The 17,437-nt window shown below is 41.5% G+C and overlaps 1 protein-coding gene across 1 annotated transcript in view; it reads left to right on the forward strand.

Annotated features, from left to right (window-relative positions):
* LOC147707531 (dynein axonemal heavy chain 5-like) overlaps positions 1-17,437 on the forward strand; it is a 1,425,553-nt gene that overhangs the window by 305,422 nt on the left and 1,102,694 nt on the right. The window contains exon 16 of the mRNA XM_086925656.1: positions 12,166-12,283. Coding sequence (XP_086781782.1) covers positions 12,166-12,283 — 118 coding nt within the window. The remainder of the gene's footprint in view (positions 1-12,165; positions 12,284-17,437) is intronic.

Consider the following 17,437-nt stretch of genomic DNA (forward strand, 5'->3'; position numbering starts at 1 on the left):
CCTTTTTCTGTAAAAACTCCAAAAGACGTCTGGAGTGGGTGAAAGGTTAATATCCGCCGGAACTTAGTAGGAAGAGATTCCTATGTATTAGTTTTTGGTTTAGTCAACGTTGAAGAATACAGTGTTCCAAAAATATTGTGCACCTAATCTTTGTTTCCTTGAAACTTGCTCTACAAAAAACTCTCATTAAACAATGTCAGGACATGGCAACAACAATGAAACCGGTGATGTCACAGTAAATGTGAATCAACCAGGTGCAGATCTTACAGGGTTTAATGATAACGACCACGATGCAATCAGCATCCCGGAAAACGGAAGGAAAACTATAACTCTTAAACTTATAAAAAATGGACTGACATCATGTGGTGGGACAGTCATATTCGTGGTAGAGGCCCATGAATATCGGCAGACAGAGGTATTCTATTCATGGATACACTTTTCAGCAGCAAACTCTATAACAAAAGAATTCCACTATTACAAAATAGAGGAACCTCCGGATATATACACTCCTTTCGAGGACGTTGAAATCCCACTAAATTACCAAGAGCACCTGCTCTGGTTTAATGACGCCCTAAAACATAATAATCACATCACCATCCACGGTCCACTAGGTAGACCGGGAGCAACGGGGCCGGTTCTAGCCAGTTATCAACACACCCAGACATCGAAACAATGTCAAGCGAAGAACTCCTAGTTAAACTGAAAGAATTAACGAAGGCATGTTATGTTATGTTATGTTATGATATGTTATAATGCATTTAATATAGCGCAACGGCTACTCGACAAGAGTGTCCCAGCGTTTTCCACTTGCAGCTCAGAGTAAAAATAACACAACAAAGCTAGAACAGAATTAGGAACAAAAAAGAACATAAAAAAGCCTACAGATTAAAAAGCCAAGTCTTCAAGCTCTTCCTGAACTGGAGCAGATTGGCAGTGCTGCGGAGCGTAAGTGGAAGCGAGTTCTACAGCTGGGGAGCTTTGCTGCTGAAAGAACGCCCCCCTACGCGAGCCTTCCTCACCCGCGGGACCACCGCTGTGAAAAGGGATTCCGACCGCAGGGAGCGGGTTGGACAATAGAAGGCTAGTCTCCGCCTCAAATATCCGGCACCTGAGCCAAACAGAGCTTTGTGCATCAGCGTCAGGGATTTGAACATGATCCGCTTCCGGATCGGCAGCCAATGGAGCGTCTGTAACAGGCCGGACGCTCGGGCTCGTCTTCGCAGGCCGAAAATCGCCCGAGCGGCGGAGTTCTGCGCCACCTGCAGGCGCTGGACCAGATAGTCAGGAAGGCCAAGAAAAAGGGCATTGGCGTAATCTAGCCTTGATCCAATAAGCGCCTACAGAGAATTAGTTCAATTAGCAGCATCTGTGGCGATCCGCCAGAAATTGAAGGAGGCAGATATAGCAGAACAACCATTTGAACTTGCCAGAATCATAGGAAAATCCTATGAAGAACTAGGAAGAGATAGTTTTGGTGGGAAACCGGTAAAACCCCAACTAACTGAAAATCCTGAAAAAACCTTTATTAAAAATAATCTGTATACTCCAAAAAGGAGCTGGGAGGGTAATAAGCAGTCCACTCCCAGGGAAAAACGATTCCAGACCGAGGAAGCAAGTCTCCCCAAAGGGAACCCTCTGAAAAAAGATACAACCTTAGAGATAGGGATAAATTGAAAAAACCTGATAGATATCAAGATATTGATACACGTCCCTCCACCACTCTCACTCAATCTTTCTCGATCTTCCTCACAGAAATCGGAAAGGAGAGGACGATCAGAACACAGAGAAGAGCACGTCAAGTCCAAAGACAAGGAACCTGCTCATCAAAGTAATAAATCACAATATCCCAGAAAGAAGGTAGCCAGTATTAAGATTAAACATGCTGAGGATTCTGAGGACACAGCTAAAAAACAGAGAGTGGGCCCAGTCAATGCTAGACAGCGCAGCAGAAGTGACCACAGCTCGCAAGATCCTGATGAATCATCTGGAGACAGTGGACACGAATTAATACATTCAGGTGGAAACTGCAGATACCAGGGTTAGCAAACCCCATAAAATATAGAAAATAACATTACTTATAGAGGGGGACAAGACGAGGAAAGTAAGAGGTCTCTTTTGGGATAATCTTTCAAAAGGCTATGACATCCTGTTAGCTGAAAAAGACTGGCCACCAGAGTTTGTCAGGGAGTGCCCTCATGGTGAAGAAATAATTATGCCTGCCTTCTCTAATCACATACCAATTCATAAAAAATATACACTTGCAAGAAAATGGGCAGTAGCCCAAGCTCCCGCTTTATATAAAAACCATGTAGGATGGGATGAGGATTTACCTCACCACAAAATCCAGTTAAAAAAATCAACCCACTGCACAAAGGCAGTATCCAGTTAAACAAGAAGCTAAAAAGCAAGTCAAGGAGATTTCAGATCAACTTGAATATCAAGGGGTGATTGAAACATGCACCTCACAAATGAACAATCCTTTGTTTCCTGTCTCAAAACCAGACGATTCATATTGTCTAGTTTTGGACTACAGACACCTTAACTCCTGTTGTAAAACATCTGCAGTACAAAACTCACACAGTGCTGCACTAATGAATAACATTGTGCGAAAAAAATATAAAACGACATTAGATATCTCTAATGGATTCTTTTGTCAAAACATTGCACCTGAAAGCAGGTACTTGACCGCTTTCTCAATAATTGGGTCACAAAAACACTTCTGTCGACTCCCATAGGGATTCAAGAATAGCCCAGGATTATTCTCAGCAAGGGTAACTGAGTTACTACAAATCTACGACGATGAGGCATTATCCTATGTCGATGACATCTATCTCACAGATGATGACCTGGAGACTCACTTGAAAAGAGTGAACACCATAATACTTGGGTTCGCTTCAGAGGGTTTCAAATTCAACTTTAAAAAGTCACGAATTGCCCATCTACCTGTCCTATTTTTAGGACATGAATTATCAAGTGAAGGCAAGAGCCTAGCAGACAATTTCTTAGAGAAATGTGCTGTACTCCAAGCACCAAAAACGCTGAAGAATTTACAATCAATACTAGGTTTCCTGAATTTCGGAAGAACATACATACTAAATTATGCAAAGAGAGTTAAACCTCTCTATGAATTAATAAGACCTGATTTCAAACCAATAAATTAGACTCATAAACACACAGAATTTTTAAGATCAGTACAGACATGTTAAATAAAACAAAATTGCAAACTCGTGAAAACACCCGCAATCTTGTAATCCGAGTCATCCCAGGAAGATGCGGATTCACATACCTGACCTCTAATGAGGGAGAAACGGTACCTATAGCTTACAAATCGCATTTGTACACTAAAGCTGAAATGAAATCCAGTTCTACAGAAAAAGTTCTGATAGCGGTTCAAACTGCTGTAGCAAAAGAAATAGCCCAAGCCCAAGACAGAAGGATAACTGTGTTTACAGCAGAATCAGCCCTTGAGGCATTAACGTGCACATGCAATTTAAATGCTGTGGCATTAGATCCAGAATGGATACAATGGGAAAATTCTCTTGCTGCAGAAGACGTGAAATACTATTTTGACCCGAAACTGAAGAAACTAGATGATCTAGAGTACGAACAAGAATATCCTCTGCCAATCGAAATTCTGCCTCTAGAACAGTACACTTGTGTAATCTACATGGACAGATTTGCACCACACTACAATGTGGTGGAAAAATCTTACAAAGCAGCGTGCGCGATTGTTAAAGGTCGCTGGCGCTCTGGTAAATTCAGACCGATGATTACCAAAACTGAATCAATCAGAAACTGTTCAGCTCAGCGAGCTGAAATGAGATCTTTAAAGATGGCGCTTGAAAATGCCGATCATGAATTCCCGACACTAATAGTGTGCGATTCGCATTTCTGCGTCAAGTCTTACAACAGTGACATGCAGACACGGAGCAAAAACGGTTACAAAGATGACACAGGTGCCACAATAAAGCATAAAACGCTTTGGGAACAAGTAGTTCTTTTAAAGAAAGAACTACAGAAGACTCACGTGATACACGCACTGAGTCATCAACGTGATGGCGTTCACGTTGCAGGGAATTCATTGGCTAACACAGCCACAGCGGAAGTGGTTCAACCGGCTTCCGTAGCCACTGAAAAGCGTTCATAAAAACACATAGATGGGGAAACCATGCTGGTGGTAAAAGCCTCATTAAAAGGCAATTATGCAGCATTACCTCTCAACTATCCACTCAGTAATACATACATAATTGATGCAAACTCCGTTCCGTTTGCTCGAATCCCTGGAGTGTGGGGATAGAGTAATTCCAAACACAAACCGGAGAGTTTTCTTGATTGAAAGCGCACACATGGGACTGGGTCCGAGGCACCAAGAGATCTTGAAATCTTTAGTAGAAATACAATCAGAGTACTGGTGGCCGGAAATGAGCGTGCAAATTTACAAATTTGCAATGGATTGTCCAGACTGCAACAGAGATCGCAGCTGTGAACCGGACCAGACTACTGCCCGGACATCTTTGTTAGAGAGCTTCAGGCTATCTATGATACAGAAATCCAACCAGAGAAATGCGTCCCAATAATTATTAAGACAAATTAACTTGAATATGTAGACCAGCAGCATTCGGCTGACGCCAGAACTGTTATAAAAAGATTTGCGAGTCGTTATAGGCATATACGCAATTGGCATGCTACATTCTGATCAGGGTCCTGCGTTTAGCTCTCGTGCTTACAAAGAGGCCATGAACAGCATGGGCGTTGCATTGCGATACTCTTCTCCCTTCCATCCTGAGGGAAATGCGGTAGTGGAAAGAAAAAACCGAGACATAAAGAAATCTATACCGGCGAGGGTATTAGGTTCGGGTGAAGGGTGGGTCAAACATTTAACAAGTGTCCAACATAGTCTTAATAATCTGCCAAGAAATTCTCTAAAAGGTCTCACTCCTGACAAACTATTGTTCGTTACTAGAATGATAATTCAGGTTCTTGACTGTCACACTTCAGTGGTAGAAGAAAAATGCTTTGATATCAAAGACCGTTTGGCTGTTTTAAAGGATCTAAATGAAACAAGAAAAAGCCTGAGTAACATAAAATTGAAACAACAGCCGACAACCACTGAAGAAAAACCACCTGTCCCAGCAAGACCTGTCTGGATTCCGAAGATTGGGGATCTGGTCAGAGAGAAGATCGCAGTGAAGAAGGAATTTGGGCCTTCTTACAGAAAAGCTGTACCTGTCTTAGCCATCAGCGGAACGAGATCAGTTGTACTACCGCCCCTTGCTGGTAAAAAAGAGAACCGAGTTGTATCCATCGACCTGGTAAAACCACAATCATGTGGCCAATAATAAGTAGGAGGCCCAGTGGACTCCCAAGAAATAGCAGAATACCGAATTTTGCTACAATCCAAGAGGCTCATGCTGAGAGACTAATCAAATTTGATAAACCTGCAGTGAATAAAAAAGGACTATGCAATAATGCCATGGAACTAGTGCCTCTTGAAACCCAAATTGCAACAGTTTGCCAAGGAACACCAATCTACAATGATGCAGCCTCTGACTATTCTAATGAAACAAAAAAAAATGCAAAAGCAAATGAAAATCCGGAAAAAATCCCAACAATTGACAGAACTGCATCTGGCTACTTCATCAACTTCGACGACTTCTCAGAAGATCCAAGTGAGCATGAAGAAACGCCTGTAACAAAAACTTTCAAAGACAAAATAATTGAACTTTCTCTCCAACTAAAAGAAACATATCTGATTTCACCATGGATTGAATTTTGGATTGTGTTAGGTGTACTTACTCTCCTGCTTTGGCTCATCATGGTTCTATGTTTGGGAAAATGCATTGATGGAAAATATAGGACAATGGACACAGAACATCAACTTGGTCCTAAAGCCTCACACATCCTCCCACATCGAGAAAAGAGAACTGTCACCGGTAAACATCTCAGCCAAACCAATACCCGGCGGGGTAGCATGGGACAGAACTGATTATGACATTTTTGGCCCGGTTCAGCTCTTGAAGTATCCACACCAGTTCAAGGTTTCATTAAGTGACTTTGTGACACCAAGTGCTTTCTCAGATGATTGGGACTTTGAAAACATTAATAATATGATGTCAGATTTAGTAATGTCATCCAAATTTACTGAACATGATTACTTACAGGGTTCATCGAATTATGAAGAGTTATACTGTTATAACCACTTTGGTGATCACTATTTGCATAAAACTGCACAGCCTAGAAATGTTTTATCTTATAACCAATGAGAACACTGTCCAACACCGCCAAAAGGCAGCTCGAAAACATTTTATGAGAAATTCCAGTACTTCTCAGGGTTTAACAACAGTGATCCAAAAACGTTTTATTTTAAAATGTTAAATAGGACAGGAATGAAAACAATGTTGACAAATACTAAATTGATTTATTCTGAACATTTTTATGACAAAACGTCTACATTTGCTTTCGAATTTTGGAAAAACAACATTGAAACAAAAACGATCTGGGGTACCAAAGAATGGCAAGTACAAGGCCTAGAAGCATTATTTAGGGCCTGCATGATCCCAGAACAAATGATATTTTTGAATGACACAATTCAACAAACTACTTGTCTTGGCTTAGCTAAGATAAAAGACTTAAATACACGGTCTATTCCGAAACCCATAACTTATAGTGATAGCACTACAGATGTGGAGATAGACATAACCCATATTTTTCACCAAAACAGAACACATCCTGATTGGAAAAAGTGGTTGATCTGGCCAACAGACACAAATAACTGTCAAAATAGATTCCTGAACAAAACACAGGGGTTAAAAATGACCAGGCCAGACCCAAGATACTCCCAGAGACAACATCCAGGGATAGTTACAACATACAGTGTAGGGAAGCTATGCCTTGAGTGGCTACAGAAATCCACACTGGCTGAAATGAAGCAACACTTGACTTTACTTAAAGACGGTGCTGACATGCGTGATTTCATAATGGAACCACGCAAACAGCGTCAAAAACGTTTCATAGCTGCCGGTATATACGCTGTGTACAATGAAGCTTGGAAAGTAATGCAAATTGAAACAGCAGAAAAAATACGAGAAATTGATCGTATTAATTTGGAAAAATCACTTTCTGTAGTGGACAATGGGTTAACAACTCTGTCCTCCAGAATATATTCATTGGACAGCATGGTATCATCTGCTATTGATACAATAGAACAAGACTTACTAATGTTACAACATGGACAGTCTCAATTACGTTCTATTGTACAGCTTGGTTGGACGTTGCAAAATCTGCGTTCAGGCTACGTACCATGGCGTCTAATCAACACAACGTCATTATTCGGTATCTTTAACCTTACTGATAAACAAATCAGTTTGGCACAAAAAGGAGCAGAATATATGATTCTGAGCATTGAAAAACTTGAGAGATTACCATTTACAATGTCAGAGAGACCTGTCATTGAATGGATAATACACTGAACAATTTCAATTCCGATAACAACTTTCCAGTTCAAATACTGCCAAGAGTATATACCTGCAGGCCAGTATGAAAAGTTGGGTAAAGAATACATCAAATCAACATGGGATTTACCCAATACACACAGATGTTATAGTGAAGGGAAAAAGGGTGTATTCCTTAGTGGTAACAAATGTAAAAAATCACTAAGCGGTACACTTCTGTGTCAAGGTATTAACTTGCATGGAGCCTGCAAAGGGTCTTCAAATAACCTTTCACGTCACCTGCATGGCACGCCTGCAACACAGATAGAGCCATTTTTCAAACAGCTTAGTAACAGGAGTTACATTTTAATAAGTGACCACAGCTGTTGTGGGATGGTGCCAGGGAAAGCTTATCTTGTGACCGAAACTTCCAGGGTCGTTTGCTGTATGCAAGTATTGTATCCACACAGCAATCCAGATATGGGGGCTGCGTTATGGCCTTCGTTGAATATCCCTTCTATTCGAATTGATACTTTAAGCAGAATGAAGTCTATTCTTTTAAAGACAACTGTGCCTCTAACGTCATCCAAAGAAACGTATGATCTGCAAATGGCAAGGACATCGGCAGAGATACATTCTCTTTTATCGACAAATTGCCCGCACATTTCGCAGAAATGTTAAGCCAAATCTTAAACATGTCTGATACCAGTGGCATCGCCCATGTATTTAAGACAGTTTTTTCGGGACTGTTAGCACCCTTTGAAACAGTTCTTGGCATCTTCCCGAATTTTGTCCATTCTGTCTTTGGCGGCCTACCATTAATCTTGGGACTCGTGGCAGGAATTTTATTTTTATTCCTTCTGCTCCGATATGGCAAGCCAATCCACAGACAAGACTCTAGCAACGATGGAAGAAACGATCCTAGCAATACGATACCGAGACCGTATCACTAAGGTCCTCGGATTGGCCCGGCTAAGAGATCTAAGTACAACCTGGTTTCTTTCATTCAGACCAATCTGGCAGGATTGCATCTTACCTGTGCTTCGATGTCTGCTATGCGGAGAAGAATGTGTGTTAGACATCTGTCTTACACTACCATAAGTGGTACCAAAGGATATCGATACTTTGCTAGGTCCGGTAACTACTCATGCATCATGTTGTCCCCAGCGGCTACCTATTCTGATGACGGCATTCGTTGAGACTTCACCACTACGAGTAGGTGGCGGTGAGGTACGAGAGGAAAGCAGCACCATACAGTTAAAACCTTATGTTAGCATTGCTGATCCAAACATCGATGATAGCAATCACGCTCCTAACTGCACAGTCGCAGCATTTTCAAACTTGGTCGAACTTTCACCTGATGTTGTAGACTATTTTTTTGCGAGTGTGTCTGATATGTCTCTCCAGTCAACAAGAATAATTCTTAAAAAACAATGATCACACAGCGTTCCCTGAACGCTGAATTCGGCCTTCAGTTTTGATAAACAAAGCTACTGAAAAAATGTGGAACTATTTTTTCCCCTGAAAACGAAATTTTTTTTTCCATTTCCAAAATATTTACTTTTTTTTGGCATATGGTACTCTGCTTAAAGTAGAACTATTCTTAGAGAACAGAGCTTCTATTTTTAGGATACTAGAGACAATATTTTACCTCAGCCTCTAGCACATACAGCATTTTGTATAAATATGTGATTGAATGGTCTCGACCTTCTTTTCTGTATTCAGAGCCATTTCATGTGTAAATTTTCGCAAATCATTCAGCTAATATATATATGCATTTAAATGAATGATGACACTGCTTGAAAAGCGTACAGTACCAATACTCGTTTTTGTGTATTTACCATAAGCCATTTCAAATGCGAAATATGTATTTTGGGGTGGGTTGGAAAACACACATGCATTGTTACATGTTTATTATTGCTTAGTTTTTTAGTAATGATGGACATTATTCCGTGGAGTGGGTGTTGTATTTCTATCTAGGACCCTAATTCGATATTCCCGATTCATGCCCTTGTGCGGTTATAACCAATAATATCCTTACAAAGGCATAAGAATCATATCCATATTCAGTAATAGCCCATGCAGTCAGAAGCACAGCACGGCTACTCCCATCGACTCCTAGAAAGCACAACCTGTTCTTTAAACAAACCAAGGCTCCAGCAGCCCGGAAAATTCCCCCCTGCTTTTGTTTTGATTTGAACAAGAACTCCTGGAGTCCAGCAAAAACTGTTAGTTCTTAGTGACGTCTTATGTCCAACCTTACGTCAAACCCGGCACCTTTCAGGTATAAAATACCAACAGTTGCCTTAAGCAAACACATGGTGGTTTGGAGCAGAGCGGCTATCTACTTGTCCGAGAGCCCAGCTGATGTGAGAGCCCACGGAAGCCGCCCCTCCCCTTTGACGAGCTGGAGAAGCTACTTTTTCTCACGCCGGGAAAATCCAGCTCCGGTCTTCCCGAGTCACCCTTGCGGGTTGCTGGGAGATCGAGTCCTGAAGAAAGAGATACCAGACCTCCCACATTCTATTACCAAGGTACGGAGCTGACTAAACCCTTAAAGAGAATTCTTGAATTAGATCCTTGGCAAAGACAATCTTAACCAACTTAACTTAAACTGCTACTTACTTACTCATTCCCAAGTGTTAGGCTTAGGTCAGGTACATCGGGGTAGGCGTAGTTAGAAGCACCAGTTGAGTACGTTAGTCAATGGTTTTATGTACGTATATATTTTATCTATTTTAAAGTATCATATGGCTAAGAAACCATATCTATGCTTTTACAGTATTATTTCGTAATACTACTTTTACTGTACGCACTTTACTTCATAATAAGTATTGCAATTGTGGCAATTCATTTCTCTTGCATGAGAAAGAAGACTGCTCTATAAATTAACATCTTTTATTAAAAAACGCCCGCCTCTCTATTTCTCTGCACTCTGGTGAAACTAAGTATGCACGATTGACTGTGTGAAATAGCTGCCTATTGTTTTCACACGACTCTAGAGATACACTCTATTCTGAGGGAGCAAAGTTGTCATGTTTGTACGGTTGTCAGAAGCTAATCCCTTCTTGTCTAATCCGGAGAGTTAACTCTTTCCTGAACATTCGAGAAAGTTTCTAGTGACCTCTGAGCTAGCTGGCGAAACTAATTAAGTCTAATATAGTCAGTAGAGACCTAGTCGACCTCAGTCCTACGTCTACACTGCTGTTTATATTATTCCAATGGGCAGATCCTATTAGGAATATAAGAACTACACTACAATGTAAGGCAAGGAGTTCACGAAAAAGTTATATTAAAAAACATTAGATTTTAATGATTACAACAATTCTTATTGATATTAAAACAAAATCAATAGCTTTCAATAGTACATTTGAAAATCATTATATAATAGACAATAAAAGAATGTGAATGATGGTAGCTTTGACGCACGTTTCGACACAGACGTGTCTTCGTCAGGAAATACCATTAAGTTAAAAAGTTTATGAAATCCAAATGGATGTGGTCAGCCTTGTTTAATAGGGATGTTGACAATGAATATAATCAGTTAGGGAGTAGACTTCTCGTCTCAAACAATGTGCTGCAAACGATGCATGGAGGTGGACAAGCAGCTGGAAGCGGCGTTTGTGAAGATTCTGTGCACGTAGTGTTGCCTACGGCTTGCTCTGGTTTTTGAAATTTATCGCAGTGCATGTAAAAGTCTCAAGTAGACACCAGCTTCGCCGCATCAGCCACGAAGCGCGAGATCGTTAGGAGGCATTCACTGCCCCTCAGAACTATGGCACTATCAGCAACTTAAATTATACGGCTACACACCAGCCACGCAGTGCATGATTGTCATAAGGCACCCATTACCTCGCAGAATTCTGACATTACCAGCAACTTAATTTCATGGCTACTATCAAGCCTTTTACACACACTGCGATACATTTTGAGTCCTAACAGGATTGCTATTCAAATTTCAATACAGTCACATGTGGCAGAAGTGCCCTAATTATCAGTGCACATCCCCGTGCAATTTCAAATACTAGAGCAAGCCGTAGACAACACTACATGCACAGAATCTTCACAAACGCCGCTTCCAGCTGCTTGTCCATCTCCAAGCATCATTTGCACCACATTGTTTGAGACGAGAATTCTACTCCCCAGCTGATTATATCCATTGTCGACATCCCTATTAAACAAGGCTGACCACATCCATTTGGATTTCATAAACGTTTTAACCTGATGGTATTTCCTGACGAAGACACCTCTGTGTCGCAACGCGCGTCGAAGCTACCATCATTCACATTCTTTAATTGTCTAATATATATTGATTTTCAAATGTACTATTGAAAGCTATTGATTTTGTTTTTAATATCAATAAGAATTGTTGTAATCATTAAAATCTAATGTTTTTTAATATAACTTTTTCGTCAACTCCTTGCCTTACATTGCTTATGTTCCACACTGCCTGGGAATGTTGTTTTTCACTTTATGCTTTACCCTGTCCCAGGATTGATACCTAACTACAGGGGGTCCTTGTTATTTACAAGACTCTCATAAATTATACCATTTGTGTACATGCTTCTTTTGTGCATAAATAGCTTAGCAGATTTGGCTCACGCTGATCATTTACTAATTATGGGTGTCTCTTCTCTAGCTCCCCACTGCAAAATCCGGTGGACTGCATCATTGCAAAATTGACAAGAAGCCTTCTATAACAATAATAAATGTCACTCTGTTTTCCTCTGTACAGACTTCGGCACCTTATCGAAAAAGTAACAGAGATGAAAGAAGAGATCATTGAAAAAACACTTGGGAAAATCACCTCCCTTGATTTCTTTGTTGTGGAAGAACTCAATAAAACACCCAAGGTACTCAAGCAATGTGCTGCATTTAAAATGTATTGTACTGCAGCATTTATTTAATGCTTGCTTTTCCTATGTGGGTTGCTGAAGCGGTTGCCTACATGAGTAGCTCTCTACATTGTTTAAGGTGTGTGTTTGTAAGGATGCTGTCTTTGTTTTGATCCTATGTGGGATGTTGTTGAAGTCAATTTGGTGTAGTTACAGTAAAACACACACAATAATGTATGTAGATCAGGGGAAGACGTTAATTTATGTACATTCCCATCGAATGGTGTAATTTGGAAGTGAAATATTTAGGAACACACATTACTGCTGACCGTGAAGAATGGATGCAGCTTAACTATGGCAGAGCTGTGGATATTATCACAAGTAGTATTACAAGGTGGATAGCTCTCCCGCTTTCCATGGTGGGCCGCACATCTCTCATAAAAATGGTCATCCTCCCCAAGTTACTATACCTGTTCCTAAATATTCGGTATAACCCCGCCAAGTTTTTTTTCTCCACACTTCGCTCGGAGTTGATATGACTTACATGGGGTGGCAAACAGCCACGGCTGAAAAGGGATACCCTCACTAGACCATATCACCATGGAGGGTTGGATATTCCTAATTTTGAACTTTATCACCTCTGTGCCCAGGCTCATTATGCCCATTATTGGTTCCACTCGCCTAGTTACACACCTCACGTAGCCGCCGAGCATTGGCTAGCGGACCCTATTCCACTAGACGGAGCCTCAGTCAACAATGAGGTTCATCCAAGTGTGGATGCACCAAAATCATTTGAAACTGAATCCAGGAAAAACCGAACTGGTTTTGACAGGGGACAGTGTTAAATACTGGGGCTCACACTACTGGCCTACAGATATGGGTCAGGCCCCTATCCCTTCAGTTTCAGCAAAAACGCTTGGTGTCACCTTGAATAGCGACCTCTCTTTTAAAACACAAGTGGGCCAGGTTGTCTCCAAGTGCCTTTTCCAACTCAGGAAAATTCAGAAGGTCCGTCGCTTCCTGACCCTGGAAGCCTTAACACAGGTGGTGATTGCTACTGTAATCTCCCACCTTAATTATGCAAATTCGATCTATTTACGCCTCCCTCAGTACCTCCTGAAACGTCTTCAGATGGTACAAAACCAGGCAGCCAGACTGATTTTGAACCAGCCCAGATGGCAACCTGCCACTCCCCTTTTGAAGGCACTTCACTGGCTCCCTTCAAAGTTGGTTGTATGATCTTTAAAGCGCTTCATGGCAAAAGCCCTAAATTTATCACAAAACTCATCATGAAGCCTGCCCCGTCCCTGAGTCTATGTTCAGCACACCAATGTCTCCTACAGATACCACCCTTCAAACGCACACGCTCGGGCGGCTGCAGATTCGGCACCTTGGCCTCCCGCATGTGGAATGCCTTTCCTATTGAGATTCGGCTATGTCCAGACCTCTTGTTATTTAGGAAATCCTTAAAGACCTGTCTATACCAACAAGCATACTAATAACGTTCCGGCCCCAAACCCTGACGCGTCCTCTGTCTCTAACAGCGTCAGGAAACCAATCTTTGGCAGTGCGCTTAACAAATTTTTGCTAACATAACATAACATAACATGACCATGTGCACTCCCCTAGCGGCTAACCCAACATCGGTTGACTGCATAGTGAGAGCATGGCACCATATTGCTAGATGCCTATACTCCCCTCTGCTTCCACTTGTTTATCATCCCAAAATACCGGTCTTACAGGAAGGGGTTTTTAAAAAACACTAGAGATAAGCATGACATCACAAGTTCGGGGGGACCTTTATCTAAACGGGAAATTTTGCACACATCAACAAACTTTTCAAAACAACCCACCTCCCCCATGGATACCTTCCTTTACGTCCAATACTACGCACAGACACACCCTCACACTTAGTTTCCACATTATATCACAGCCTCTACCTTAGTCCGGCTCTGCCCCCATGCGCTGCTAGGAATAGGTCGGTTGCTGAATTGGCACATGATACTACTGATAGGCAATGGGCGTATTGCTGCACCCAAATGGAGCAGGTCTCTTCTAGTAGCCGTTTACGCATTACTCATTATACATTTCTGCACCGCTCATATTATGCCCCGGCCAAAATGTGTAGATATAAACTGCGCAATACAGACACTTGTGATAGGTGCGGTGTGGGGGTGGCAGACTTCCTACATTTGGCCTGTGAGTGTCACACTGTCCACACCTACTGGCGTCAAGTGCTTACAGCATTGGAACAGATGAATACTTTGACACTCCAGATGTCTCCTATGCTGACCATTCTAGGCTACACGGAAAACCTGATTGCAGCGCAACGCAAATTTGTCTCCTTTGGTCTCCTATTAGCTAAAAGATGACTGGCATGTACATGGGGGTGAGGCAGGGCACCCAAATGTAAGGAGTGGATTACAGAGATGCTCTTCTGGCTGGAACAAACATACACATACACTGAACTCCTTCCCCTCACTTTGCTTCCTCGTGATATTTGGGCTTCCCTACAGGTATATCTCCTGGATCACAGGGGTGTTGCTGCTGACACTCCACGAGACTTCTGCAGTTGATAATAACACTTGCTTCTAGTCCCCACTCTCTGATACATGCAGAGTCTACAGCACTACCACGTATCATGTCCGCTAAGATAGAGCCCTAGTCTCAGTGTCTTTGCTGATTGTGGTCAATGTTTGAACAATGCCTGCTGCTTTTTATGTAATTCCGGACACTGCTATACATCTCTATGCTAGCAAATTCTACTATCAAGCATGTTTCTACCATTTACTGTATATGTAATGCTGGATGTATGTTCCAAAATGTTAATACATAAATAAAAAATTAAAATTAAAAAAAAGTTCAGGCAGTGGTTCAAGTAGGCGGGTCTGTAGTTGTGTAGGGCCTTGTATGCATGGGCAGGAGCTTGAACTGGAATCTTTTCTACACAGGGAGCCAGTGGAGTTCACTGAGGTAGGGGGTGGTATGGATTCATCTAGGGAGATCCAGGACAAGTCTGGCTGTTGATCTGTATGGTTCATAGTCATTGGAAGAGATGAGCTGCGATCCCTGCATAGAGTGCGCTGCCGTAGTCTAGCTGGAGATGAGGGCCTGGGTGATAGTGCTTTTTGAGCTTTGGCGTAGCCATTTGAATATCTTACGAAGCATGCGGAGGATGAAGAAACAGGAGGAGGAGATGGAGTTGACCTGAGTCATCATGGTTAGCTTGTTGCCCAAAATGATGCCTCAGCTCCAAGCGTGGTCAGCGGTTGTCGGAGTAGGTCTGAGTTCTGAGCACCACCATGATACATCTCATGGGGAGCTTTTGTTTCTGAAGATCAGTACCTCTGTCTTTTCCATGTTGTCCTACAATATGCCCCAAGCACAATGTAGGACAAGCATTGGAGGACCCAGCCGGCTTTACCTCAGACACTTTTTGGCATTGACAGTGTGTTTTTCCTTCAGGTAGCAGTTTTTACGTGAGTATGTAGTGCAAGGCTATGATGCCGAGGCTATAATGTTTTAGTTGATTGAAAAAGAAAAATCTTTCCAGGATGGCTGACATGAATGCACACTCATCTGTGGTAGCAATCTTGGAATAAATTTTCTTAAAGGAAAATTAAAAGCATTCTGATATGGCTTAGTAGATGCATATGCATGTAAGCTGGTCATCTGGAAATGATTGTTCTGTTGCGTTCTTAAAAATGATACTTAGTTTATTGCACCTCAAGTGTATGCATGCACAATGGCCATCTTTGAGTTATTCATGGTAAAACAAAAATAAAGAATTCCAAAATAGCTACTGTGCATATGCTCGTATGCACTGTGGCCTTCTTCAATTTTCTTTTTTTAGCTCTCATAAAGAAGTTTTCAGAATGGTTGCTGCATAAGTGTTTGCATATGCGGTGGCTGTCTTGGAAGGACTTTTGTTACTGAAAAAGAAAATTCATTCTGCGATGGCTGTCAAGCATGCATGGTCATGAATGAGTGGCCATCCTTGGAATGGTATCAAAACCATTTAAACATCGCCACGAGCAGATGCAGAGCAAGTGACTGTTGAAGAATGAGCATGTTAGGATGATAATAACTAGGCATTGGGGTGGTGGTAATGCTTTTTATTTAGTAAAGATAGCAGACTCACAATTGGTTAAACAGGGAAAGGGCTAGTGGAAGAGAAAATAGTACCACATGCACTTCATTGCAAGGTTCGTCATCAACTGTGGAAGGATAGAGGCCAACAGGTGAAACCACTGAGACGTAAATCTTCTTTGGGTGGGACAAACATAAGAATAGAGAGGGAAGTCATCAAATCAGGAGAAGGAAAGTGATGTAGAAAAAAACAGGATTATGAGAAAGGCGTGTACACAATGTCCACTGTAAGCTTAGATTGGTTGCAATAGGTTTGATTGTCAAACAGCAGGTGAAGTTGTCTGTTGACACGAACTATAAAGTATTTCTTTGGACTGATGAAGAACTAAACTACATAATCAATGGTACATTTCAGTGCCATTCAGAAGATGCAAACAATAACTGATGATTGAGTTTGTAATGCTGCACTATATGCCTTCTAAATTATTATGTAAATAAATAGCGACATGTCTTTTTTTATATAGCACATTTGATTGATTTTGCATATTACCATGAACCATACAAAATATAACGTTGGCTTTATGGCATTAATAGTAAAAATATAGTTTCTGTTGAAGCTTCATGTTACACCCATTTCAGAATCCTAATCATACAAATATTGTAAAAAGTCCATGTTCCTCTTGTGTAATTGAGTAAGGATCCATGCAGGGACCATTCATAATCTGTCCAGGGGGCCCATATCCACTCTATGTTTCTGTAGGATACCTTGGGCTTTGTACACCAGTTTTTCCTTTTCCATTGCAGCACATTGTTCCATGCCCCTAAAACATTCCTATAATGGAGGGGCTCTTCACCTCTCCAGTGTTTGGCCAGGTCTCTCTTTGTCACCAAATAGACCTTAGCAATGAATGCACGTATGGTACGGGAGCCTCCTATTGTCTCCATCTTCCCAGTACCCCCCTATCATTTTGTTGACCTCCTGCCAGTAGACTTGCTCAAATTGGCATTCCTAGATTACGTGATAGAAGGAGCAAGGGGAGGTGCAGTACCAGAGACACCCAGTAGCCCCGGCATGACCTATTT

This window comes from Lissotriton vulgaris, chromosome 6 (assembly GCF_964263255.1).
Source record: "Lissotriton vulgaris chromosome 6, aLisVul1.2, whole genome shotgun sequence".
NCBI lineage: Eukaryota > Metazoa > Chordata > Amphibia > Caudata > Salamandridae > Lissotriton > Lissotriton vulgaris.